This window comes from Notothenia coriiceps, unplaced genomic scaffold (genome assembly GCF_000735185.1).
Source record: "Notothenia coriiceps isolate Sejong01 unplaced genomic scaffold, NC01 NC01_scaffold00008837, whole genome shotgun sequence".
Taxonomy (NCBI): domain Eukaryota; kingdom Metazoa; phylum Chordata; class Actinopteri; order Perciformes; family Nototheniidae; genus Notothenia; species Notothenia coriiceps.
Genome location: NW_011341538.1, coordinates 19947 through 47062, shown reverse-complemented (window position 1 = coordinate 47062; position 27116 = coordinate 19947). Strand labels below are relative to the sequence as shown.

The window sequence follows — 27116 nt, the reverse complement described above, 5'->3', positions numbered from 1 at the left end:
TTGCCCTATAGCAATTTTATAAATCATTGGCACAGGGCTTTTGCAGTGCCACAAATTATGTTATGGTGTCATTATTTCACTGAGTTATGAAGCAGGCAAGGTGGAATGACAAACATGTAGTACAACAGCACAAACATATTGCAATTGCCTCCCTGAGTCATAGCATACAGAAATGGTATAAGAGTGTTTAAAAAAGATTAAGAATAACTGCGACAGCAAGAGGAGTTTGTGGTTCATTTAAAAATTGGAAGCATCAACCACCATCTGAGCTGTTTTATTGCACCTTCGACTTCTGTGAGCGAGACTCAAAAGGAAAGAAGTTAAAGTGATACACTTGGCGTGCAAGAACGCTGGTAGTTTCTCAACCATATGCCGATATCCTTAAGTCACCATGTGCTCTGGCTTTGAAAGCCTCCACTGCCAATTCCTCATTTGAAACCTGACCAACTCTTTAACAATGCCTCTCTCTGATCCAGTGGGAAGGAGAAAATCTATTATTGATTTCCACCTGGTTTAGGTGGAAAAAGCCCTTATGGTGGTGTTGAATAGCGCTACACTGTACCGTGCATTCACACTAAAGCTGGGGGACGGTGTGAGAGGGTATGTCAACAAAGCCCTTGACTACGACACAAAACCATCTGCACACGCTGAATATTTAATAGTCAATAGAAATTGCTCGAGACCAGTAATCAAAAAAAGGAAAAAGAAAAGATAATAAGCATCATGAGGAGCTCATACATCAGTTCCTGCGTGATATGAGTTTGGCTTGTCTTTTAAATCACCCATTGTTTCAATGCTAATTGTGACTATTTCTCGATGCATGCACCACAATTACAGATATTTCTTAATCACTTATGTCATTCAATCCTATTCAACTCCAAATACAAAAGAAAACAACTCAATAGACGTATAATTCCACCAGCAAATTAAATGCATCCCTGTCAGAGATGTCAACAATCATCTAAGAATAAAACTCTTAGCTTTTTACAAAAACGTGCACCTTAAAAAAACCTTTAACAACACAAGACGGGATGACATTATTTCTCCACGTCCTATTTTTCACACCTGCATAAAACTTCCAACAAATAGATAACTGCAGACATATGAACCCACTTCCTGTCAGTTACAAGTTCCCCCATCAAACCAATAAGATGGTTTCACATTTATACTCTGTTGCATAAACACACAATGAGCCTGATTATACTATTGCAGCCTAAAATTGGCATTGAGCTATTTTCTAATAACACATTTAAAAATGGTGACATTTAAAAAAAAAACTATAATGAGGGATGAAATGCAAATATAAGCATAAAAGCACAGGGAAAAAATGATGTGTATATAAATCAGCATAACCTCAATCATGCTGAACGTTTCCTTTAAGTCTTATTTGTCCAACTTTAATTGCTTTGGTGAAACAGCACAGGCAAGGTGAGAACAATGGAGCCACACTAGGTATTTCTCGACAATAACAAACAGACAACCACCGCTTCTTTGTGTCTGCTGTGTGAGCACACAAAATTAGGTAAGCCGGTGACATGAGACATAATCATTTTCTTTGAGCGGGGTTAGTGACCAATTTATTCTTACCTTAGGCTGGGCGCGACGTGGAAAGGCAACCTTAGGATCAATCTGAGAAGGAGAAAATAAATTGTTGTTAAAAGAAACGCTGGGTTTTTGGTGAAAAGCAATGAATAGGTGTTAAAAATATTTCTCAAACTGTAAGACCACAAAAGGCTCCCCAGAGTCCAAGCATTCATATTGTAAATCCTCTGTGACCACGGATAAATACTAGGACTTTAAAAGCAGTAATACAGATTCAAAATGTATTCAAATTGTGATATTTTCAATTGACAATATTAAGAATGTATCTAGGCCATTAAGATTAACAAAAGCTGCCTGTGGCGATAGAAAGTCTGCTCTTGAATTCAATAAGCATTTTTTACACTAAATCTGCATTCAGGAGCTGTCAAAGTTATTGCAGTTACAAATTAAGTGCACATAAATGGCCCAACAAAAGGATGATTAGAACATAGGAAGGATGTTTTTTTTTCATTGCACAATGGCTCTCCTACATTGAAGCTGACTTTTGTTTAATCTGACCTTTAATTTTTCCCCTCTGTCCGCCGCTCTGGTTAAGGTTATAAGTTATTTTCACGAGGAACGGCTGAGTCATGGTTATGTGTATCTTAATATGCTAATTCCCTTGTAGTCATGTGGCAGTCAAAAATATCAAATCTGACAACTACATGCCCTGATCATGTTTTTCTCCTGATCATTGATGAGTCACATTGTCTTAGTCGGCAGATAAAAAGCAATTGATGTTTTTTATTTTTTCGTAGCAGCTGGTATACAAGGCTCTTTACAAAATATATTCACCAATATCCCAAACAAACGTTGAAACTGTTCCTTGATCAGGGTAGACTGGAACAAATATTGGTATCTATGGTGTGTATTGTAAAGTGCTGTTTTGCTGAAGAACATACAATTGAAATAAGTATAAATAAACAATTATATTCCTATTAAAATGTTTGCTAAATTAAATGTCAAATTACATGCATAATAATAAGAAGAAGAATAATACAAATTAAAAACATGGAATATATATTTGTAACAAAACTATAGAGATGCGAAGTCCCGCCCATCTACATCTACCCATGGGACCTTATTTCGGAAAAAGTATGTATTGAAGTCAATGGGGAGCGAAAATGTATCTTTCGATCCCGTTTGAATTGTGGCACGAATTACACATGAAGTTTGTCAATCTTAAAAAATCATTTCCATGTCAAAAAAGTCACAGTTTGTCGTAAAACTGTTGAAATATAAGACTATGAAAAATACGCAACTAGAAAGACTACAAATCCCAGAATCCCGGTCCCGCATGCTGGCTCTTACGGAACCGACTAACTCCCCTTTTGTGTATGTACAGCTCTCAACATGCCCAGACTTGTAGTGATTTTCACCTCTTTTAATACTTTCCGCCTGAAAGAAAGAAGTGAAATGTGCCAACGTGACGGCCGTCTTGGTGTGTGGTGCGATACGGGAGATGTAGTTCATTGAGCGGTTTCACAAAAAAAAAGAAGGTGTTACTTCACAGTTTTACGACAACACATTTTTTTTTTGAAGTTTCTCACCAAAAAGTTGACATTTGATCAATCATGATTCATTTATTATTATTTAAATGTTGCTACATAAAGCTTCAAAAAAGCTCTTTTATTCACAATGCAGCATTGTAGCAGCCTATCAGTCATTCAATGAATCCCTACTATACAGCATTCTATAATTAGACAGGTGCAGAGATTAGGCCCCATAACTGCTTTCACGCAGGTCGGCTTAGTTTTTCGGAATTTTCGCTGAGCAATTAGGTTAAAAACAGACTAACATCTCGAATGAATATCTTCAAGTCTGACTAATGGAAGTGAAATGATGAGGATTTGAAAATATATCAAATATCCCTGACATTACTTTGATATTTTCTACTACTGATACAAATGTAGAAAGGTATTTGGCGATGCACTATGGCAAAGCACATTTAAAAGACTGCTAATTACTGACTAATATTGGTGATACGACATCATTTTACGATGGTGTCAACTGATATAGTACATTCAAAAAACAACAACAGAAAAAGAAGAACAAGTTAGTGAGCAAGCCAGCCACACTATCGCTCTGCCGGTCATGGTCGCAGCTTTTATTTTAGGCAGGAATCGCTGATTGAATATGACAGGGAGAAAATGAGAGTCTGGGGCCTCTGACGCCTCCAGATATTGCCAAATAACCAGGAGGATGCGTCAGATCAGCCTGTTTCTCCATCTTATGCTTGTTATCTCATTAGCTACATTTCCCTAATTCATTTCACTGGTATGAAGGTATGTGGGGGGTCTCATCAACCTTTACAATGTAGAGGAACTATCTCATACAGCAATGTCTTCCTCAATTGTCTTTGCCTGAATACCAAAGAAATTGTAAGAGGAAAGATTTGCTTTTGTTTTTAACTGAAAATCCTTTTTTATATATCTTCTGCTGCGTATTAAACTCACATCTACAATCAGTATACTAATTATATGCATCCATAAAAGTTACTCCTTGAGCACAGATGGATATATTTATGAAAAAACAAATCTCTTCCTGATGAGGAAAACAATGAAAATAGAACGAATTAAGAAACACAAGAACATAAAGACACCATCTGCACAGATCAATTAAGCCAATGAGACTGAGCACGTTTTAATGTGTTTGAAGGGAAACCATGATGTGCAATGTCATTGTCATCTTTTCTGTCAGTCTCAGTTATTACGGTAATCTTTTTAAATCAGGTCAAAATGAGAAATGAATTCAATAACACCTGGGTATGGCAACCCCTGCTTGTAATGAATTTAATTTAAAGATTTGTTTTAGCACTTAGCCCCAGGCATAACCAATTTAAACTCAATTATTCTGTGTGCCCTATTTGAGCAAAGACAACACATTATGCTTAGAATACCAAAGTCCTATATACACTTGGAAATATATCTGACTTTTTTTAAGCCTATACAAAACCTATTAAACCTCATTTCAACATATTGTGTCAACTAATTGTTTTTCCTTCCTGCTGAGAATTTATTTTTCACAACGAGGCTTTCCGATTCAAGAGAGCACTGAAAAACAATGGAGGTCCTATAGTTTTCTGTCAGTTGCAAATACTACAACTATCAAAAAGAGGCAATTATATGCACAGAATGGTGTTGTAATGAGGCTACTGTGGATTGTTTAAAGTCACTCTCAAGGCAATGCAACCAAATGAGGCAAAGAGGACTTACGGTACTAACCAATCCTTCTGAGAAATCTTGTAGCAGCACCTTTTTAGGTCACAACTTATGATGAATGACCGAGAAATTTGAACAGGAGGAGAGGAGACGAAGCAATCGTTTCCCTTTGGTTTACATATTAATGTGTAAAAATGTGAAAGTGCCATCATAACTAAGGCCAATAGCTAAAATGTGCACTGCACTTTACTCTGAGGTGTAATAAGTACTCGGATGTTATACTTAAGTTAAAAGTAGTAAGATTGCTGTGTACAAATACTCTGTTACAAGTAAAAGTCCTGCATTTCAAATATGTATTGGCAGCAAAATATACTTAAGTACTAAATCTGAAAGTACTCATCTAAGTGGCCATCACACACTGGATTATAATTAGTGATCCAGTAACGTGTTTTACATTTGGATTTTGGAGCTGTTAAAAAGGTGAAAAGAATGCCAGGTATCTCCATCCACAAAAAAAAAAAAAGTTAAATTCAATTTTTGTATCAAAATATGAACTAAATAATGTCCTGAAATAAATGTAGTCGAGTAAAAAGTACAGTATTTGCTTTCAAAATGTGTACAATGTAGCATAAAAGGGAAATACTCAAGTAAAGTACATGTACTTTAAAAAAGAACAGTTCTTGAGTAAATAGCCGCGTTCACACCGGAGTAATTTTCCCACTTTAGTTCCGATATAGTTCCGAAATGTCGTGTTCACACCAAAAAGAGCCGGAACTAAAATTAGTTCATGAGAACCTTTTTACCCCCTTTTCCGTCCCTGCTAGAGAGCAGGGACTCTCATGCGGCTCTCTTGTGAGAAAAGAGCTACATTTCTGATTGGCTGGGCGGATTGCAAACCACGCCCTGTAAAACTCAAAAAAAGTGTTGTGAAGCCACCATTTTATTATCCTCGCATTAGCATTATTAGCATTAGCATTAGCCCAGCGCAGAAACACAGAGAGACTAACTTATGGCAACACAAAATAAAACATGGGAGCGGTGGAGATGAGGAGGTGTCGGCGTTCTGGCGATTTACTTGGAAGGCCAGTCCCCAACTCCGGGGACTTCCGGCCGGGGATTTTGGGCGGCAGTATACGCCGTGAAGTTGTTTGCGGTCTGCCAGTAAACCCAAAGCAGAAGAAGAAGAAGTGACGTCAGCGGCTTCATTTGCCTAATCCACCCCCAGGGACTTATTCCGGTGTGAACGCGATCTGTACTTAGTTAATCAGAACTAAAGAGTTCTGATGAACTAAGTTCTCATGAACCTTTGTGGGAAAAGTACTGCGGTGTGAAAGCTCCTATTGTACTTAGTTGCCTTCCACCCCTGACTTTACTGTGTAACCAAACCTTTGAACCAGAGACTATGCTGTCCCGGTTTGACCCGATACTTCCTTCCTGAAACATTTTGGTTATGCAACTCACATACCATCAGGGTTTGGGATCAGTCAACCGAACCTGGGCACTTGTTATAGGAGTTTCCACACAAGGTGCAACATTTCCCTCAAGTCTGATTTCATTTATATCTTCAAAATGTTAGCTTTTATTAAAAACACCAACCTATTAGTGATGCACTTTGCATGTTTTTGTTTTTGAGTATACTATTCTTCCCTTAATGTGTTAGGGGGGAGGGCACTCTCTTATCCTCACTGTGCTTTTACTTTCAATGTTATTCTCTATCAGCTGAATGCAACAAATTAAAGCATACTCTGTGATTTGTTGAAATTGATTCTGGGAACAAATCACAAACTGATGTAGAAGTAAAAAGGTGTTTTTAAGGGATATTTGTCCCAAAAAGCACATAAGTTAAAAAGACACGCAACATCTTCGTAGATAGCGACACCTCCCATCCAGCTTTATGGTTATCTTCTAGTAGCAAGTACTTTATTAATCCCCCTCTAGGAAATGTCTTTATTATGAAAACATTACAAGCTGTGCATGCAAAATAAACGGCACATAGATTATTAGAAACCTGACTGCGAGTTGAGCAAACAATCTGCTCTGAATATGAATATGCTCCACCTGAACATTACGTTTTATTAGTTGCCAGATTAGCTGCTCAAACGATGGGAACCAGCTATTAAGCAGGTAAACACATGGAAATTACCTTCCATTTATTGTTTTAACACTGAAGTATGAAGGTCGTAAAATTCATTAAGGAGCAGAGAAATAAACGTGACTGATGTACAACAACATTTTCTATTGTTGTTTTATTGGGTATGAAAGTGGAGGTTTTTGTTTTACATTAAGCAAAGTAAAAGCAATATGACACTTAAGTAGTCCACAGACAGTTCAGGCTCAAAGATGTTGCCCAATATCATATATTTTTATAATAAAATTAGAATAATAATTGATGGTATATGTCCTTCCAAGAAAAAGGATATAGTTAGAATCATGTACACAGGGATATGAATCCTGGTCTCATTCGGGATATGATGTTTACATTGATCTCGAGGAAACCTGGGGCAAATGTAGACACACTCATGCAGCTCTTCAGTCTTACAGGTATGATTATTAGAGGCATCTGTTATCTATAAATGTCTGTAATTTAGGTTCTATGGGGTCCTTTTTTCCTTTGATTAATGTACTAAAACCCTCTAATGGTAGCAGTACCTTTTATGTACAATTGACAGACAACCTATAATGTGATGTCATTTTCAAAAGGCACTGCAATTACGGAATGCAAGCCTTTTGCAATGTTTGAACCTCAGGTAGCACCTACACAAGTTTACACAGTTCAGTACCTGCGGAGCACCATAGAATGACAATCTAAAGATTTGCTACTGCTAACGTAGCTGTAGTCGGGAGCTTTGTCCTCACTGTTAAGCAAACCAGGACTCTACAGTGTGTTGGTAAGTATTTCTCACCTTATGGCCTCTTTACATCACCCAAAATTGTACAAAATAAGACCTTCTCTGCATCTTTATTTTATGATGAAACATTATCCCAGACAGAACAAAGGCGGATTTCCTCAAGACATCATACAACCTGATATGTCAACATAATAAATGAGAACATCCCCTTCTTACCCTGCCTCCCCCTCCATCTTTTATCTTCCACAGCCCTTTACTACAGGGTCTCTGTGGGCTGTTTCTGCATGCGACTGTTGGAGATCTGTGCCGAGAAACAGCCTATATCTTAAGTTCACATCTTATAAAAGGATTTCATGTATTAATGCGGCTCCTGGGTAAACTCTCTTCCTCTCTCTTAAGACGTATCTACACCGGCATGATGGCGTGGTGTTTAAGCTAAAAGGAAACGGCTTATCAAAGCTTGCAGCTTTTTACCCCAACTTTATAGTGTGAGCAGGTCCACAGGTGTGTTTGTGAGATACCGACGGAAAAGACAAGAATTAAAACGTAACATATTCCATATCTGTGCTGTCAATCTTTACAGATTTCTTTTTTTTGCGGATGGGATAACACCTCAAAGAGTTTTTAAAGCCAGTCAAATCAATAATGAGAATTTCACGAAGGAAATATGCAACACCATTATGAGTATGATCCAGATTCACTGGTATAACAGAAGATATTACATTACCGGCCTGACAAACATCTCATGTTCTGTATGTACCGACAAGAGACATATACAGCGTGAAGTAATAACGCCTTGAGCCATAATTAACTGCAGAAGACAGAGCACCTGCTTTTCTTAAACAAGAGCGAGTCAGAGTTTAGCTCACTGATTTGACTTTACAACCTTATCCTATCGGAGGAATATGATTTTGATCTGCCAAGAACAGCTGCTCATCCGTGCCTTTCCTCTTGGGTTGCTCCCTGCCTCACCTTAAACATCAAAACTGCAGGTCCAATTTGACCGGGGGTCCTCCATATGGAACATCCAGGAACGTATAGAATTTTTCTCTTACAAGAAAACAAAGATATGGTTGTAAGAAATTAAACCATAAATTGTTAACATAAGAGGAATTATCTCCCGCTGCCTTGAAGAAATATATATTGCATTAACAATTGGTGGGTCCCTTATGGATATTTGATGAAATTGTATTTTATTTTGTATAAACGCTTCACATTAAACATTTAAAGACGCAACTAGGTCTGAACGATTTGGAAATTATACATCATAGCAATTATTAAGACTGATATTGCAATTGTAATAGGATTCACAATTCCTTCAAGGAATGGCTTCATCATTATTCTCATTTTCATTGAGAAATCTAATAAAATTTGCATAGTGGATGTATTTCCCAGTGTGTAGAATACAATATTCAACTTTGTACATCTCTGCAATACTTAATTTAGAAGTATTGCAACACATGTTTTACCTCCTGGAATCTGAAAATTGTACTATAACGTTATTTTTGATTCATTGTTTAGCCCCAATGCCAACATTGCATCAATCTACTGCCTTGTTAAGTTTCCAAGTGTATTTCTCAAATGCAAAATCATGTGCTATGATCTCTCCTGTTCATACCAGTCTGCCTGGAAACATCTTCAGGAACAGATGCTTTGAGTTGCATATTTCTAAACCGAACAAAGCATCATGAAAAATGGTAAATATGTTCTGAATTACCAGCATGTGTGTTTTGAAGCCCCAGGCTGTTCTTCTCCATATGTCTCATTCACATTCATCCTTTTCTGAGTGTTTTCATAACCGGACAAAAAGCAGCCACACGGTAAAAATCAGAAAGCAGAAGAACGACAACTGTGATCGCGTGCACATCCTGCCATTTGTGTGGATGTCACATTAATAACGAATATAATGAAGAAATTCTTTGTGAGGTACCAGTGTAATCAAAGCAATAAATGCCTCTTTTGTGTTTGCATTCAACAAATACTAATAGTTTGTTAAATAAAAGCCACATTCATTTATTTCGCCCATTAAACTAAATCACTCATACAATTAGATAATAACAAAGGGTGGGTATGATTTCTACTGAATAATCTAACTCAGCTTGTTCACTGTCACAGAACCTCCAGCCACTGACGCCTTTCAAGGTTACTCCGGACAAAAACATTGGTAAGGATTCTTTCAAGCACTGCAAAAGTAGGAGGCTTGTATCAAACCAACATCTGCAAACGCATCAAGAACCATCCACATTCTCTGGACTCGGCTCCTTCTTCCCATTCGTGCTGAGCAACTTTATAAAAACAGATATGATATATCCTAATGCAATGCGATCTTGATAGCGTGAGCGTGGAGATATCCAGCACAGCAGATACAGCCCAATGACTAATGGTGAGGAAAACAACACAGACAGCTGCCTTAGGTTTGCAATCTGCTATTTCATCGCCAACGGATAAACAACAGCACATTAGCAGCTAGGAAATATCCATTTCTGCATGTATTTGAGTCAGGATCTTTGGTATGTCAATTATACTGTCAAACACTCATCTGATTATAAAAATGTCAAGCTAAACAAAGCTTTGCTTCAGCTTCACTTTGTTGTTTATTGTGACGGAGGCATTAGTTATCCCTATTATTACAGGACTATCAGTACCATCAATGCATTTTAGGTTGGAGGGTATGGAGACACAATTCTTGCCCATGAAAACAAAGCAAATGACTCATTCCAAAAACAAATGTCTATATTGATATCAGACAGGAATGCAAATATGATTTGGCACCATATATTCTTCTGAATAAAGATTGTGTATAAGTCTATAATGATGATGTTATTAGTCTGTAAACAAATATTTATTGGAGGCAGTCTGGTGGCCTGAGGGTTTAAGTCGCTGACCATGTGATGGAGTCTGGCCTGGACTCTCTCTCCCTTAATTTCCTGTCAGCTCTCTTCTATATGCCATCTAATAAAAGCAGGGAGAAAGAAAGCCCTGATAAATACCTTAACATATTTACAATGAAAATCCACCACAACAGCATATAGATTTTCTTTATTAAACTGCCTTACAAAGGGAATAATACGGGCTATGTTACATTTTTAAGGATTCGCCAAAAGCCCTGTGTAACTTTTCAATTAGGTAAGGACAGACATTGAACAAGTTCAGTGCTGTGCTGCAATTCTGGGTAAAATTTCACTGTTCAGTAAGGGGGAGGCTTTGATGACATTAGCAAAAACTACCTATAGGCTACAATAAGTGTGATATGCTACAATTGTTAATGTACATATATGTAGCTGCAACGCTTTGAGCATTTTTATGTGGATATAGAACAGGTGGCTCACAATTTGAGAAAATGAAAATTGTATAGAACACATTTTGCATAGCACTTAATATGCTTGTGGAACAAGTGCTTTACCTCCAGCCGAATGCATAACAAAATAGGCAAAGGATATTCTACATTTTGATAATGACAATAACTGCAGGCGAAAGTTTGGTAACTTTTATGATAAGGAAAAAAGTAGCTTTTTCTTACGGGTGGAAAAACTATTTTGCAATCAATAAGTCAGTTGCAACATTGAAGTAGCAGTGGACTGAGACTGTGCTATGAGCATGAGGTCATAAAGTTAAATCCAATGAATATCCTGAATATCATTTTAAATTCTCAAGGAATGTAACTGTTTCCTGCTGCTGCAGCTCTCATAGTGCCTTCGGACAAAGCGTTGAACCAACACCTGCTCCGTTTAAAAAAGGAAATAAACTGGGGCTGTACCGGACAACTCTTAGGTATAAAACTGCGCACACGTTTCCCCCCCGACCTTCACTGTAAGTATATACTGCAACAAAGTTGTTCAATAAAAATGTCTTGCTTAAAGTTATCAAATTGCCTTATATTCTGCCTCAAAGTGCGTTTGAATAATTTCCTCTATCTACAGTATGTACTCTACAGATATTTGCAATGCCATCACTTATAATTATTGTTCCTTGCAATGTCAATAACTGCCCTTTATATATTTAATGACTGATGATTCACTGACTGTCATTAATTTCCCCATAAGACATAGGAACACTAAAGCACAATGTTTAGGTGATACACTGCGCATAACATAAAAGGCTGTATGAGTTGGGGGGGGGGCTAATTATCTACGGCATGCCCATCAAGTGTTATCAATCATTTTGTAAAAGGTATGCATGTCTCTTTTTTTATAATGTTAAATAACATTTTTTTAGACCGGTAGGAATAGCAAGTTTATAGAAGTAAAGCCTTCCTTACTGAGCTGTTCTTATAACTGTCTGGAAAACTCAGTGCCCACAACAACAACAAAATAAAGCCATACCCTGGGAACTTTACAGAAAATAAAGCAATGTCTACTACCCAACAAAAAGCACTCAGGCTAAAAAATATCATTATAATGGACAACACATCTTTAACATTACTGGTCTAGTAAGTATCATCAGATACAATTTGTCTTTCTTGATCCTTAAACATATTCCTCCATCTAGACCTGCCTTCAGTTAAGATAGCACACACAGAACTATGCTGGCATACCCTGATATTACCACCTACCGAGCTGAATTTCCAGCCAAATAAAATTTCAGCTGAACCCCGTCTAATCCATCACTCCAGACATCTTTCAAAAATCACATCTTTAATTATTAACCTACTGAAAATGTCAAAGGGAAGTACAATGTGCTTTGTTCATGTGTGTTCATTGTGCATGGGTGTATGTCTGAATCAGTTCCCAAATATGTGCAAGCAATTTAGTTTCTAAATAAACATGCTTTCATAACGGTTATTGCTTTTACAATGACTAATTCAAAAAATACATTGTTATACATTAGAAAAGAACAATTACTTTAAATAACATGTACAAATGTAATCAAGCTTTAGTTTTCACAAATACAGAACTCCGTGTTTGACATTAGGGCGACATTTCTTTGGGGGTAAAGTTTTTTTTTTTACATTTACAGTATCAGTGCGTCAGGCATTACACAATGCTATATCTGCTGGGTCAAACAGTAGCGAGGCAGCAGGCCTGAGACAGCACGCCCTTCAGTGGAACATGAGATATGTGCACACTACACATGTGGCCACAGCGAAGAAGGGGGCGTGTCAGCCGCGTTCATCCAAAGAAGTGAAAGTGAACACACACAATATTCCCCTGCAGTTGTGTTTTATTGCTAAGCTGTTAGTGTTGAAGGGTACCATCATGCATTTAGCCTTTTTACATGACCTTGATCCACACAGCCTGCAAGAGGTGTTTACCCACAAGCCCTTTAGGCAATAAAAAGTCACACATTTATGACATGACGGGTTTCCACTGGCAGTACAAACATTAAACAAGGAATACACACTTATGTAAGTGTAGATAAAATTAACTCACCGTCTTTGAGTCTAATTCGTGGTGTTGTTGAGCCAAGACTTTATCTACACTGGCAGCATCTGTAAACGTAACAAACCCAAATCCTCTGCAAAAGACACAAAGACACAAATATTAAAATGTATACACACAAAATACATATTTCTTTACAATACAAATGATTAAAAGAAAGACATTACATGTTATACTTCAGATAATATTCCTATGACCTTATTATTGTGACAATATTTATGTGTAAATGTATTTATAATCCACATTGTGAACATCCTATAGCAGATTTAAAAGAGAATCTGTGGACACTGCTGATCATTATTTTGTATGTCACAATGTGAGGCGACACTACACCAACATTGTGGTGCAGTCACAAAGTCAATGTCAAATTGCATTGGGCTGCAGCTTTACAGCAGTGAGCATTTAAGCTTATCTGGCTTGCTGTGAAACCACACGCAGGCGCGCACACGGGGACACACACGAACACATGCACGCGCGGACACACAAACACACATACACGCTGGATTAATACGAAACGAAACACGGACAAAGTGAGCGATATCGCCGCATGCACTGGGGAAGGAAAAGTAGATAAAAAGCCCTGTATTTACCTTGAGCGTTTTGTCGTGGGGTCTCTCATCACCATACATTCTCTTATTTCTCCGAATTTACTAAAATAGTCTCTAAGGCTGTCTGTGAACAGAGAAAATATGTCGGGTCATTTTGACAGAAACATATGGGCATGCTGTTGTCACTGTATTGAAATAAAAACACCCCGCGATGCGCATAGGGGTCGAATAGAGGACTTTAGATGGACGGAGATCAAAAATAACATCGTGCGCACACACTACTGAGATATCCCATACAGTACACTACTGCACAGTGCACGAACATACACGGGCAGCAGCGAGCACTCAGTCACAGCGACAAAAACAACAAGAAATACTGGACACGTTGTAAAAGAGAATAACAGTCTCACCTGGTGAGGTTTGCCAGCTGAGGCCACCGATAAACATTTTACTGTAAGGGGAAAACACAACAGAAGTGAGTCCAGATGTCAGTTCGGCCATTTTGACGACTAACTACTTCTAAAAGCGACCTTAAAGGATAAAGGAAGACTATGAAAACACATTCGCGCTTCGTAATTATAGTCTATCTACATAAAAGGGGGAGGCTACGAAACTGAGGTCTTAAACTGAATCTGGAAACAGACCGGCTTAAGTGCGTACTGTGAAGGGACGAATCCAACACGGCAGTCGAAGTCCTCTCTAAGATGTTGAAACAAGAAAAAAAACCGTACCTTTGGATTAAATTTAGAAAGATTCTTACCCCGGGTCATGTTGTGAGTCGTTTAGGCTTCCGGATGTGGCTTGAATCCCGTCTCCTTCCATATCTATTTCAAACTATAGGCTGGGACTACAGTAACAGTGACAGACACACACAGATACGGGCAGGAGATATGCAAAGCCCCGCTATGAGAATATTACTGAGCCGGGAATGAAAGCGTCACACGTGGGATCAGCTCAGCCCCCTGCTCCCTCCTCCCTCTCGCAGCACGCTCTACCTTGGCCCGGAGGGGCGGAGCCTGCCTCTGTCACCTAACCAATCCAATTGACGTCAATTCAGGCAATCTGCAAACCAATCCTCCGATTTGTCATTTAATTAAGCACTAAGCCACTAGAGGTGAAAGTGGCTTATTGCTCTTCTAAATCAGTGGACACATACCATTAAAACAAACAAAAAAATATTTGGCCAAGAAAAGTTACACTTAATTAGCCACGTTAACATATTCAACAGACAAGTCAAGCTTTTCAAAGCAGCAGCGCGATTATTTATTATACAAATTAAGATATCCATTCGCCGTTTTATATAGTCCCTCTGAAAGTAGGGCATTTTTATTTTTGCATGTTAATATTTCAATGATCGTGATTTGTATGGCTTACAAATGCTTTATCAAGAAATAAGATTATTCAATTAAAGTTGAATATTATAATAATATTGAATAAGTTATCAAATAGATATTGTGCAGCCGACTAGTATCTTTTATTTATAAAAAAAAGTTGAGGAGAGCATGCTTATGATAATAACTATCACTAACAACAATTGAATGTCTTATCCCTTAAAATACTGTAATAGTTTTTTTTTAATGATTGCTAACGATATGATTGCAAAGTGATATGTCATCCTTATTTGTTTTCAATAAGAGGTCATTGTTGGTTTAGTTAATTCATATTCTTACTAGGTGCACATTTATTAAGTCTTCCAGCTTTAAACATATTATAAATTGCATGCTACATTAACAACAATGCTGAATAAAAATAGTACAAAGTACATTGAGATTGAGATTGAATCATGCAATGATACAGAAACAGAATCTAAAGAAGATAAGAAAATCTATTTTTTTTAAAAAGGTGCCCAACTGTAGGTGCTGACCCAGGTAAGCTGATTATTAGTGAAAGTCTCATGAGCCATACAGTACGTGTTTAAGCGGGTTTCGATTGTTTGGAAAAGGTCTCCCAGCACCATACTGAATCTCTGCAGCTGACCCCGAGCATGACCTTTAGCTGCTTTATTAATTATGAAAGCCAACAAAGAGTTATCCTCCAGGGATCAATAAAGTATGGTATCCATACATTCAGCGGATTTATTATGAATACTTTCATGTAGATTACCTGTAATGAGCGGCCATCCCTCCCTCCTGCACAATGCATGTGGAGATAAACTGCCTCTGCCCCCCATCACCCTGAAGAAGAAGAAGGAAATAATAAATAAAACAAACATGAATGACATTTGTGGGGGGGAAACTGTTTTTAATACACATTATTTGCAAGTATGCTCTAAATAGAATAGAAGAAAAACTAAATCTCATGAACAAATTATGTTTTAAATTATGCATTATACATTTCTTTGTATCCATGGCACAGCAATCTCTGACAATACATTCTATATAAACGCAGTTTTCATTCATCTTAGCAGGAGAATAATTACAACAAAACAAGCTCGGCAATAAACGTGACTAGTGATCCTTTTTCATTATTCACATTCAGTAAGTTTTTTGAATAGGCCCGTCTGTACTGACTGTTCAGGGCACCACCAGAGGGAATTTCTTATCTAGCCAGGCAACATGTTTTTGAAACAATGACTGAGATAAAACCCAAATAACAAGACTTTTGACAGTTAAACAGCTAAAATGCTGTCATTAGTTAGGGGACACTCTACATCGCAGCTGTGTAAGATAGGAATGGAGGGAAATGGTGGCAATTCCTTGCAGCACAGGAGTGTCAGAGCAAATGGAAATGTGACACCTTCTACCTTGTATGCACTATTGTTCTGTACCATGCCAACTGGTGATACGTAAAATAACTATAAGTTGTTGAATGTGTGACAGTGTCTTCCAGCATGTGCCTGAAATCTGATTGTGAGAAAATCACATCCACGCATGCAGTGTGTGAGGGAGGGAGGTTATAAACTGATACGGAATATGAGCTCAGGGTAACAATAGGCTTTACAGTGATCACAAGGTGTGCAAAAATCACAGTGGATTTAACACATGAAGAGCAACTTCGTTTTATGCTCAAATAAAAACACTGGGGTCCCAGGTTTCACAGTGTGGTTATGAATTATTCTGCCTTTTGAACATTGTAATCATGGCCTTTCTATTCACTTTTCGTTATACCGTGAAGAGAGCAAAGTCAGAAAAAGTGTGGTGTTTTACAATATCTGATTTAGGGTTCTGAATCAGATTTAACCCCAGAGCAGACACACCACTGCTTTCTATTAAAATCTAGCATATCATATTTCAGCAAAAGTCTATGTCTAGATCCTTTTTAGACTGATTGAAGGAGAAAAGGGTATATCTTTTTAAATAGAGGGGTGTTCTCCTTTAATATTAGCAGCCACCAATCCTTGATGAAAGAGCCTAAAATGTTTAACCTTCTGAAGGCAAATTAAAGCGCTATGCTTTCAGAGCTGCTCTGAGTTTAGTATCGTGCAAGGAGTAAAAGAAAACAAGTTTTAATTTTCTATGTACCCACAAATATCCCTAAAACTGATGCTGATCACACAGAAACACCATGGCCTGGAAGCATTCATAAAGCTGACAGCTGTTGAAGACGTTCCTATCAATGGAAGATGTCAAAAAAATTCATTACAAAGAGACATTTGTATATCCCTCACGCTTTGAAATAATCTGCGTTGAATGATAATTCACTTTGGAAATCAAGGCAAAGATTGTGAAATCATATACAGTAGTTGTATCGGTGCAACTGGAGCCTGTATTCAGGGGCTGGAAAATGAACCGCTTCTCAATAGAGAGGAAACTCAGCATGCAAAAAAAAGAAAAAAAGCTAACCGAGCCTTTGCATGAAAACTGGAGGATTTGGAGGAGTCGAGAGAGAAGTAAAATTGATAGTGTGTGAAAGAGCTGAGGGGGGAAAGAAAGTGAGAGAAGCAATAGACTTGCCGGCAATGTTATGAGATGCTGTTTTGAGAAGAGGCATCCTGTTTCCTGTTGCAGTAATCGTTTTACACCCTCAGAATCCTCACTTGACCTTGGAGAAATTGTTCTCCAACCATGCATAACCCCTTATTTCGACACAGATTACAACACATAATCAAGCAAGAATCGCAAAATATATATTTAAACCTTCAAATATCTTAAAAGATATACATACAGGGGATGATAACACTGAATGAAATTTGAAGTCGAAGGGGACTTGCATAGCTTGTTTTAAGCATAAAATGTGAAAGAATCCAATATATATTAATCCAACACTAAAAGATAGCTCAGATTAAATACCTTCACCCACTTACATACATTTGTTATGGATGTTATTCAAACACCCTTGAGGCATTGTTAATTTAATCCTTTTGGATTTTGTAAATGATTCTGTATTGATCACCGTGGATTGAGTGCTCTCTGCCGTCCTCAGGAGGGCCTATTACAGTGAAACCTAGAATCCAGAGGAAAACTGTGGAGAAAGCTGCAGATGTGAACAAATTGTCTCCCTCTAGTGTCCTCCCCTCTCTGCTTCTCCTCTGCTCAGACAGAGAGCCCCTCTCACACTGCAGGGAGTGAGCCAGACTGACACATGCATAATTGACAGTCCTATTTCAGGAATTAGCCACCCACCAAACTGCAGCCTACCCTACCCTCTTTCATCTTGCCCGGAATAACTTAGCATCTTAAAAAGTCTATTTCAGCCTACAGGATGATTTAATTGTAAAATTATGAGTTTAATAAATAATATTTCCTTTCTAATCACGGATTTCCAAAGCGTGGTTGTGTAAAAACGTTGTCGACTGATCGTGATATGTGAGGAGGATCACTGGGACTGCGTGCGATTGTTAGCACATAGAGAAACTGTTTGAAGTCAGATCAGTGGGGACGGATGTTCTGGTGATGAATGATTTCTCTCCCCCATTATGCCCTCTGTAACTACGCAGATGAGTTAATTAAGCTGAGCCAGAGGCTACGCACTAGCATTCCAGGTGGATGGGCCACTGTGATATTCAGGTCTACATTATTTAAAAAACTGTGATATTGACTTTTGAAATATCTCAAATGCATAAGGCTGCTGAGAGGCTGCAAATTATCTTTGTAGATTTTGAAAAATAGAACAATCCCTTTTTTCCAGAGACCAAAAGAAAAAGAAGAGCTCTCATCTTTTACTGAAGAATCTATGAAAATGTACTTGTAAAACATATAATCATTGTGCACAATGGCCCATTTCAGAAAAATGCCCTTTATAATATTGTTTTAAAAATAATGAAGCATGTGTGTTAATCATTTCAAATACTGCCGCTGGAATAGAGGAGTTTTTTTTAAACTCTGGGACGCTAATGGATTTAACAAGGGATCAACAAAATGTTGTCTTAAACAATAATAATACATTTATCTGTTGACTTTGTTTGGTTGTATTCATATAAATCTCGATAATCAATGTAACTGAAGTTAATAAATAAATCTAGTGGAGTGAAAAGAACAATATTTGCCTCTGAGATGTAGTAAACGTATGAAGCAAGTAGTAATCAAGTACAAGTACCTACATATTGTGCTTGAGTGCAGTATTTGAGTAAATGTACTTAGTTACAGTCCACCAGAGCCAAAAGCACAAGTACCACAAAATAGCTTGAAGTATTCCAGTTATATTACCATGTAGATTACAGACCGAGCAACAAGATTAGCATTGTTTGAACTCAGTATAACATTTTTAAAAGTATTTTTTTACACATGTTTTTTTTTCTTTTAAACCAAGCCTGCTCCAACACAAGTTTATGATGATGACGACATCATTTAGCTGCTCCACTGGGCTGGGAGATAAGCTTGCAACCCTGCTGCTCACCGGGATGTTCTGGCTGCTGATGGTACGACTACAGAGAGAGCTGTGTTACAGATGATGATGAGTGGCATTAAAGCAGCACCAGGAGCCATGCTATTACCTACACAGTATATATATATATATATATATATATATATATACACTGTACTGTATACAGTCAGCAGTAGAGAGAAGGATGTACAGTTGGCCTGTTAAAGAGCTTTGTCAAGACAGAGGAGGCAGAGACCCAGTCATGTTAGTTATACAATAGTTTTTTGGATCGATTGAACGTTTGAAAATGGACATTATTTGTGAAGTTAGTTTGATTTTGAGCTATACCCCAAAAGCCCATGTTGTTGAAATCTTCCTCAGGACTATCATTTCTGGTTTATCTTATCGGTGCTAAGCCCAGATGTGGACAAGATATATAGATATATTACTCTGATAAAATTAGTAATGTAGAAAAACTGTTTCAAGTCAAACTCTGCATTGAAAAGGAAATGATTAGCATAACAACAAAAAACTACACTCATTATGCACAACAGCCTATTTTAGAATAATACATTATCGAATAAGAGTTTGTTTTGGATTAAAGTGTTAACCACTTTAATGTTTTTGTAGCTGGTAATGTAGGTCCTTTAAAAAAAATACATACAGTATTGCTGGGTAGCTTTTGGTTTTGACAAGGTTTCAATAAAGTTAATCTTAACTTATAATTTATATAATGTACCTAATTACTCTCCAATACTAGTTAAGACACACTCATGCATGTGCACAGCTATTTTTTTTTCTACATACAATAAGGCTATGGATTCTAGCCTGAAGAACCTTTATAATTAGCTTTATTCAATTTCGATTTTTTTTTTTTAATATGAACGGAAATACTAAACCTCAGACATTTGTTTAAATGATCCAGAAGCTAAAATGTGTGCAATAAGCAGGCACTTTTTTCTCCTTTCTTTCACTTATTTTTGTTCCCTGTACTGGCTGCCACCATATCCTCTCAGTTGCCAACCATTTCTTATTCTACAACAACCGACCTTTAAACTGACCTTGCCTTGTCTGTGCCATTGAGACAAAAGCGAGAGATACCATATCCTCAGCTTCCCGTCCCACTATGCTTCAAGGTTTTCCGCCCCTGTCTCATCAGTCTTCCGGCTGCTTGAGTAAGCCTTGTTATTTCTTCCAGATTCCTGCATGTTTGGCTTTTCGGCCGATCAGACTGGAAAACATTGCTCTTGGCTCAAAGAGATGGCGAGCCGTCAGCGTATAGACCCGAGCTGTCAATACAGATTAGGTTTATCTGATAAACTTTTATCTGCAACATTTGAGCATCCTTTGTTTGGGTAGCAGCCTAATTCTGGGGCATGATTGATATCGTGACGCATATTCTGAGGAGGTCGAAATTGGCAGCCATTGTTTAAGCCTGCAGTGGACTTGTCAGGGCATGTCACTGCACATCAGAATGTGTGTGAGATGTAATCTTTAGGTACAGTCTACACTTTTTGGATGGATTTCAAATCTGAATAACGATTTGCAGTAAAGAGGATAAAAATAAATAAAAATGTGTGCATTCAAACACAATTTTTTGAAAAGGGGCAAATGGTGTCCTTCAAAACCTCTCCAAGAATTGTCTCTTGGCAGATTTGGTTTAAACAATCATTTCTGTCCCACCACCACAAGAGGGCACTTAGAGCATATGTAATCATAACAGGAGCTGTCATTAGTGTGGTTTTTTTCTGTGGGTGTATTCAATGAGGTGGCTCGCAATGACATGTCTCTTGTGTACCTTTTAGGAGTGGTGAGTCTTAAGGTTAACCTCGTACATTGGCCTTATGGCTTCTCTCGCCCTAGACAAACCCTGTATGACTTAACAGGCTGCTGTAAGGTGAAAAGCCACAATGTTTGGCTGGACTTTCTACTATTCCTGTATACAGTGAGAGGAAAAAAAGGTAAAATCATAAACCAACTCTTGGTGATGAGCTAGCTTTGCAAGGAATATTCTTCAATAACTGAAGAAAGGGGACTTTTTCAGTATACCGCACACATACAAAAACACCAACAAAGGCATTTCAAAAAATACTTAAACAGCCTGCATTAAGATTCTACTTTATGTTCTCAAATACTTTTATATGAAATTGCCTGAACACATTTCTATAACAAGCTGCTGGGGACTATAACAATTGTAAAAAAAGTATGAGAACACAAGAGGGCAGTGGGGTTACCAGGTAAGAAACACACAGAGGGTGAGTCTTATTGAGTGTGGCTGAAAGAAAGTAGGCAGCTCACTCAAAACAAGCCTGGGTGCAGAGATGAAGAGTGGAGTCATGGCAGCAGTAAATGATGCTAGCCTTCAACACCTTGTCAGTTATTATGAGAAGCCAGAAGAGAAATCTGACATTACTTTGTGTTGTCTACAGAAACAAAATAATTGGCCAGCTGCAGCTCACTGGCACCTACAGTACTTTGAAGAGAAGTTTTAAAGATCTGCAGCTAAAAGGAAGCAGAGGCATAAGAAATATATCATGCACTTGCTAGAGGTTCACAATTTGTTATTCAGAGCATTAATGTAGCAGCCAACTATTATTTGCCATTTAAATAGTTTAGTAAAATGTACCTGAGCAGAGAAGTGTTGGTTGTAATCCGAGTTTTTTATACTTTGTTCAGGTTTACAAAATAAGCCCAGCCATGCGTCCATGTCAGTGCCTTGGCAAGTGCATGTTGCTCCTGTACATGGCCATGATGGGTAGTAACAAAGAACATTTACTGTACTTAAGTACAATTTTGAGATAACTTCTACTTTACCTGAGTACTCTCGGTTATTGGTACTTTATATATTTCTAGTCCAATACATTTTTAGAAAAAAATATTGTACCTTAGACTCCACTACATTTATTTGACAGCTTTTGGATACTAGTAACTTTTCTAGGTTTAGATTATTAGCTAATACAAAATATATATCAAATATTAAATAAATGTTGACAAATATTTATAGGTTGAGATATCCAGCAACAGTACATCAAGTTTTTCAAATGACCTCTACACTTACCAGTTGTGATAAAAACTCATCAATATCATAATAGTTACCCAGTAACTCAATATATAAATTCTGAAATGGGTCACGATAACGCATAAGGAGTACTTTCACTACTTCAAGTATATTTTGATGCCGATTATTTTTCACTTTTACTTAAGATTTTGAATGCAGGAATTTTACTTGTAATAGAGTATTTTTTTAAATGTAGGCCTATTGGTACTCATTACATCGGAGTACTTATTCTACTACTGTACATAGCTAAGCTAACTAATGGCAGCCGCTCTGCTAATACAGCTTATTCCCTTCGCTTTCCCTTCCTTGTTCGACCTTGTCCAGGCTTAACCTCACCAATGAACGTGACGTGTCCCCTTGGCCGTCGTCGCAGTTAACGTCGCTGCCACCCTGCGGTTCCCTTCATGTTAGCTCTCTCAGCACTGGCGCCATCTAATGGCACTGTTCTTGCTGTTGCATGGTAGCCGCGGGCTCAGGGGCCGCCATGTTGAGAACCCGTCGACTCCTATCCTCGACTCCTCACCTCGAGACTTGGTGCCGCCCACAGGAGATGCGAGCGGAGGACTGAGGAGGGGAACCGAGGAGAGAGGAGTGGAAGCAGCAGGCGGTTAGAGAAATGAGAACTCCTCTCCTCTGAGCGGTCATTTTAAAGAGACGTCCATTAATGATGACAGGAGACACAGCAGCACTCTGATGGACAGATGTGTTCATGACGACTTATATATATTTACTTTTAATTCATTGACAGTGCGGTATAATGAGACAATAACAGGCTACAGATGCGGACATACACACACATATATTTATATAAATATATACAATTTCAGAATCGAACAATTATGAGAGCACTCTCATAAAAACGTAACACAATCAGACACAGGATATATCTCCCCACGGTCCTCGATGAGCATTTAGAGAAATTAGATGTCCTTCAATATGGCGCGCTGAAATCCATTTCCGGGTCACTACCGGAAGACCGAGGATTCGAGGAGGGGAAATTAGAGAATTGAGAAGCCTTCATTGCGTCTCAAAAAGAGAGGGGGCAGCCATAGTTCATCCCAGTCTAAGTTGTATTGAAAAAGGTGTACAACTCTCATGGAGAGCAGGCATAAGAATAAAATAAGGGAAACCAGATTGTAATTAAGGATTTAAATGAAATTGCCACTCGTGCTAATTGACAAAGCTCAGCGACAGGCATGCCGCTCCACATGAACACATCTCTTAATGCAAAGTAGCGAGCAGATGGTTATTAGATAAGATTATTTTTAGACCACAGCGTAGTTCTGATAAGCAAGTTCCCTTAGATGTCAGAAAACCAATCGTCTTATCTGATCAAAAATCGTTGTATTGCGTTTCGACAATGCATAACCAGTGTTTGTCTTTTAGAAATGGAAAACAAAATATATGCATTCAAATGAGACAGTGGTCCGTACTGATCGAATGTAAAAAGAGACAATTAATTACAAACAACACAAACTATAGCAACGACTAAAGCAATCCCCTACATTCGGTGACCAATCATCTTTTCAATCATTGAAGTACAATTAAATACCAATTAGATCAACCTAGTTTATAGAAAACACAAATATATTAAGCAGCATTTTATTTATGTTTACCTGGATTCATTCCCTTAGTTATTTTGACTGTGTTAATATAATAGAATCCTTTATTATCATTATACAGGTATACAATGAGATGAGTAGAGCTACTCCTTTCTTTAAGGTGTCATCAGAAATACAAAAAACAAACAAGAGACTTACAACATACATACTTCAATATGCAGATACAGTTAAAGTGCAGGAATATATCAGTTTAGGAAAATAAATATGTTTGAATGTGTATACAAATATATATAAAATATTATTGCTACACAAACCCCTCCTAAATGTGTCTGACTGTGTGTCTTACAGGACATGGTCTGCAGCAGAGAGCCCCCCCTGGCAGGCAGAGCTCTGGGAGTGCTGGAAGTCCTTCTGCGAGCTCAGAGAGACTTTGAGTCTGACTTGTGTTTCAGTCTGAGGCCGGCCGTGCTGCAGGCGCTGCAGAGACACAGTGTGGAGAGCATGGGAAATGGACTCAGCCAGGGACACGCTGTACAGGGTGAGAGAGAGACACACAGGGAGAGAGAGACACACAGGGAGAGAGACACACAGGGAGAGAGAGAGACACTGCAGGGCTTGACATTAAGGCTTGTCCGATTGTCCGAGACAAGTACAAAAAATGGTCGGACAAGCATAATACAGTTTAACTTGTCCGAACGGACAAGTGCATTTTTGAGGGGGGGGGGAAATCACCCAAACGAAATAGTAACGTTTATTCCATCTGAAGTGCCTGTCTGCGTCAGTGTCGGCAATGCTCCGTAACCTGTACGCGTCAATTATTATGACTGAAAGTGATTGGTGCAAAATATTGTGACCCCGCGGAAATTGGTTGAACACGAACGCCGCGGGCGTGCCTAGCTTGCGCGGCCTGGTGTGCTACTGCGGGCTGTCACCGCTCGGCTCCCTGACTCATCTATCGCTCGATATCCAGTTCAACGTGAGTAATGAGTTCAAGATGCATCTCTGGCCTGCAGAAGCGGCGCCAGAACACCCAAGCCCCAGGAAACGCGACCTAGGCCGAAGCATTGCAAAAATCCCGGCTGCCTCCAAAATTAGATTATCGAAACAAAACGGCAAAAGAAACTTCTTCGCTCCATCCTCCCGCGCACCCCGGACCGAGAAGTTTCCCTTGGGCTCCGGTGCACGAAGAAGCAGGGAAGAGCATATGATGTACTGGCTCTACGCTGCCGCAGTTTGCGCGCACATTGCAGACACGTAAGTGACCAACTTCTTATTTTTGATAAACGTTGTAGAGATAATTGAGCTATTTATCCTGATTGTGTGAAGATGATGGAAGAGAATTCAGAAATAGCACTGAACTGTGTAAGTCTCAGGGCTATTACTCACTCGACTGACGTTCAACAGTTGAGCAAAACGTTGTGTAAAATGCACTAAGTACAACCCGGGCACCGTTAATCTGAGGCTAACCGTACGCTGTCGACTATTACCCATCGTGTTCTACGATATTCAATCCTGCCTGCTCGCACGGATATTATTAGGTGGTTCCGTTTGTTGTGTATTGGAGTGGACAGAGGAAGCGGTGGTTATGTTGATGATGCAGATAGTCAACGCTCCCCCCCGCGCCTTTGATTGGAGGAGTGATAAACGTATAGCGCAGACTATTCCCTAAACGTTTCTCACCAAGCTAACGGTCCACGGACTCGAGACCATTAATACACCCTGTGCTGAAGAGCAGCGAGCTGCTGTATGCAAGAATGGTTTTATCGTCTGTGCGCTCAACCACACCACATTCCAGGATCGGATCCCAATCCCGACTTGACGGCTGACAGGGTGATCTGACCGCGATCTTGTGTGCCAATCGAACATCTCAGATAATAATGACTGTAACCGGATCCCCGTATTATTATCCGCCGTATTCCATCAGTCCCAGTAGGGTGTGTTCAATTATGTTAATCATCTTTCCATTTATTAAAATCCAGGTCTTCGTCCTTGGTTTAAAGGAACCGGGTGCATTTCGATTTATGACAGCTTGTCACGCTCATCGGCTCTAAGGTAAGCGACACAGCTTACGAAGCTGCGACAGAAGCAGAGCAGAGGGGACTGATGCTCCCACTGCCACCTGTCCCTCACAGGGCTGCCACAAGCGAATGCGAGGAAGCAAATGTTGGTTACAAATGACCAACATAATGCATGCGGCTTATTATGGTTCACGCCAGAACAGCAACAGCCCTTCACCCAGCTTCACAACCCTACATGGGTTAATAAACAGGACGGAGGAGCAACTTCAAACTGCCTATGGCAGTCCAAGCAAGGCTTGTGAACAGGGTATGCATAGCTTCACAAAATGTTCATTTATACGGGCCCAGGTCAACCCAAAGAACAAGCAAGACTTGCATTATTTCAGTGTTTTCTCGTCTTGCTTTGATTCTTATTTCCAAAAGAACACCGATAACAATTTGTATTGCTGTCTCTCCCCCATCAGCGTTTTGTTGTTATGTATTTTATCAAATGGAGCTGAGAGAACTACTGGGCAGAACTGAAATTGCTAAATAGACAACCGCCCCTTCTCAGTTAATGATTGAGATGGAGGGCCACCGATAAAGCCACGCCTAGAGAACCGAGTTGGTGTACGTTCGATTACAGTGGACACCGGAGGGTGCCCACTCAATTCATATTTGAGAAATTGAGGACGGTATAAGCCATGCAAATGCAGGGGCTGGTGTGCTGGAAGCTGTTTATGCAGGTGAGAAATGTTTGCGTTTTTATGCAATCTTTTTTTAGCGGTACTCCGTAGCAATAATAAGTTCATTAGAATTGCTCTCTGTATTGGGGTTATTGCTCTGTGTTCTCTATGCTGATGTCTTTTCTTTTTGTTCAGCTTTTAGTGTGGCTGGCTTGGTGGATTGGAGGGAGCCGTCCTGGTGGGGCTTTGGGAGTGATGGTGCAGGCCAGTCAATGTTGGATGCAAGGACAGGTGTTGCTAACTCGCCTCCAAAAGAGGGCAAGTGCCCGGCATCTCATACCCTCCATATGCATCGAGCTCATCGTACTGGAGTTGGGGCGTCCCGGTCAGATGGCGATTCAAAGAAAACCCAAGATGGCAACAGCTTCAGGCGAAGCGCCGCTACTGCAGACCATCTCATGAGCCAGTACCATTATGCTCGGCAAAAGCACTTGTGAGCTCCGGCATTGATTGCGGAGGCCGCATGGAGGAGAAGGTAGCTGAAGCGCCACCAC

At 39.0% G+C, this 27116-nt stretch overlaps 1 protein-coding gene across 1 annotated transcript; it reads right to left on the bottom strand.

Moving 5' to 3' along the window:
• Positions 1–1503: 1503 nt before the first annotated feature.
• Positions 1504–14497, bottom strand: LOC104944795 (RNA-binding protein Musashi homolog 2-like). The gene is made up of 5 exons (XM_010770373.1): positions 14278–14497; positions 13928–13968; positions 13560–13641; positions 12961–13045; positions 1504–1629 (listed from the first exon to the last, which is right to left on the bottom strand). Exons 1-5 carry the CDS (start codon positions 14337–14339, stop codon positions 1519–1521), a joined length of 381 nt encoding a protein of 126 aa, XP_010768675.1. The 5' UTR covers positions 14340–14497; the 3' UTR covers positions 1504–1518.
• Between the last annotated feature and the right edge of the window lie 12619 nt (positions 14498–27116).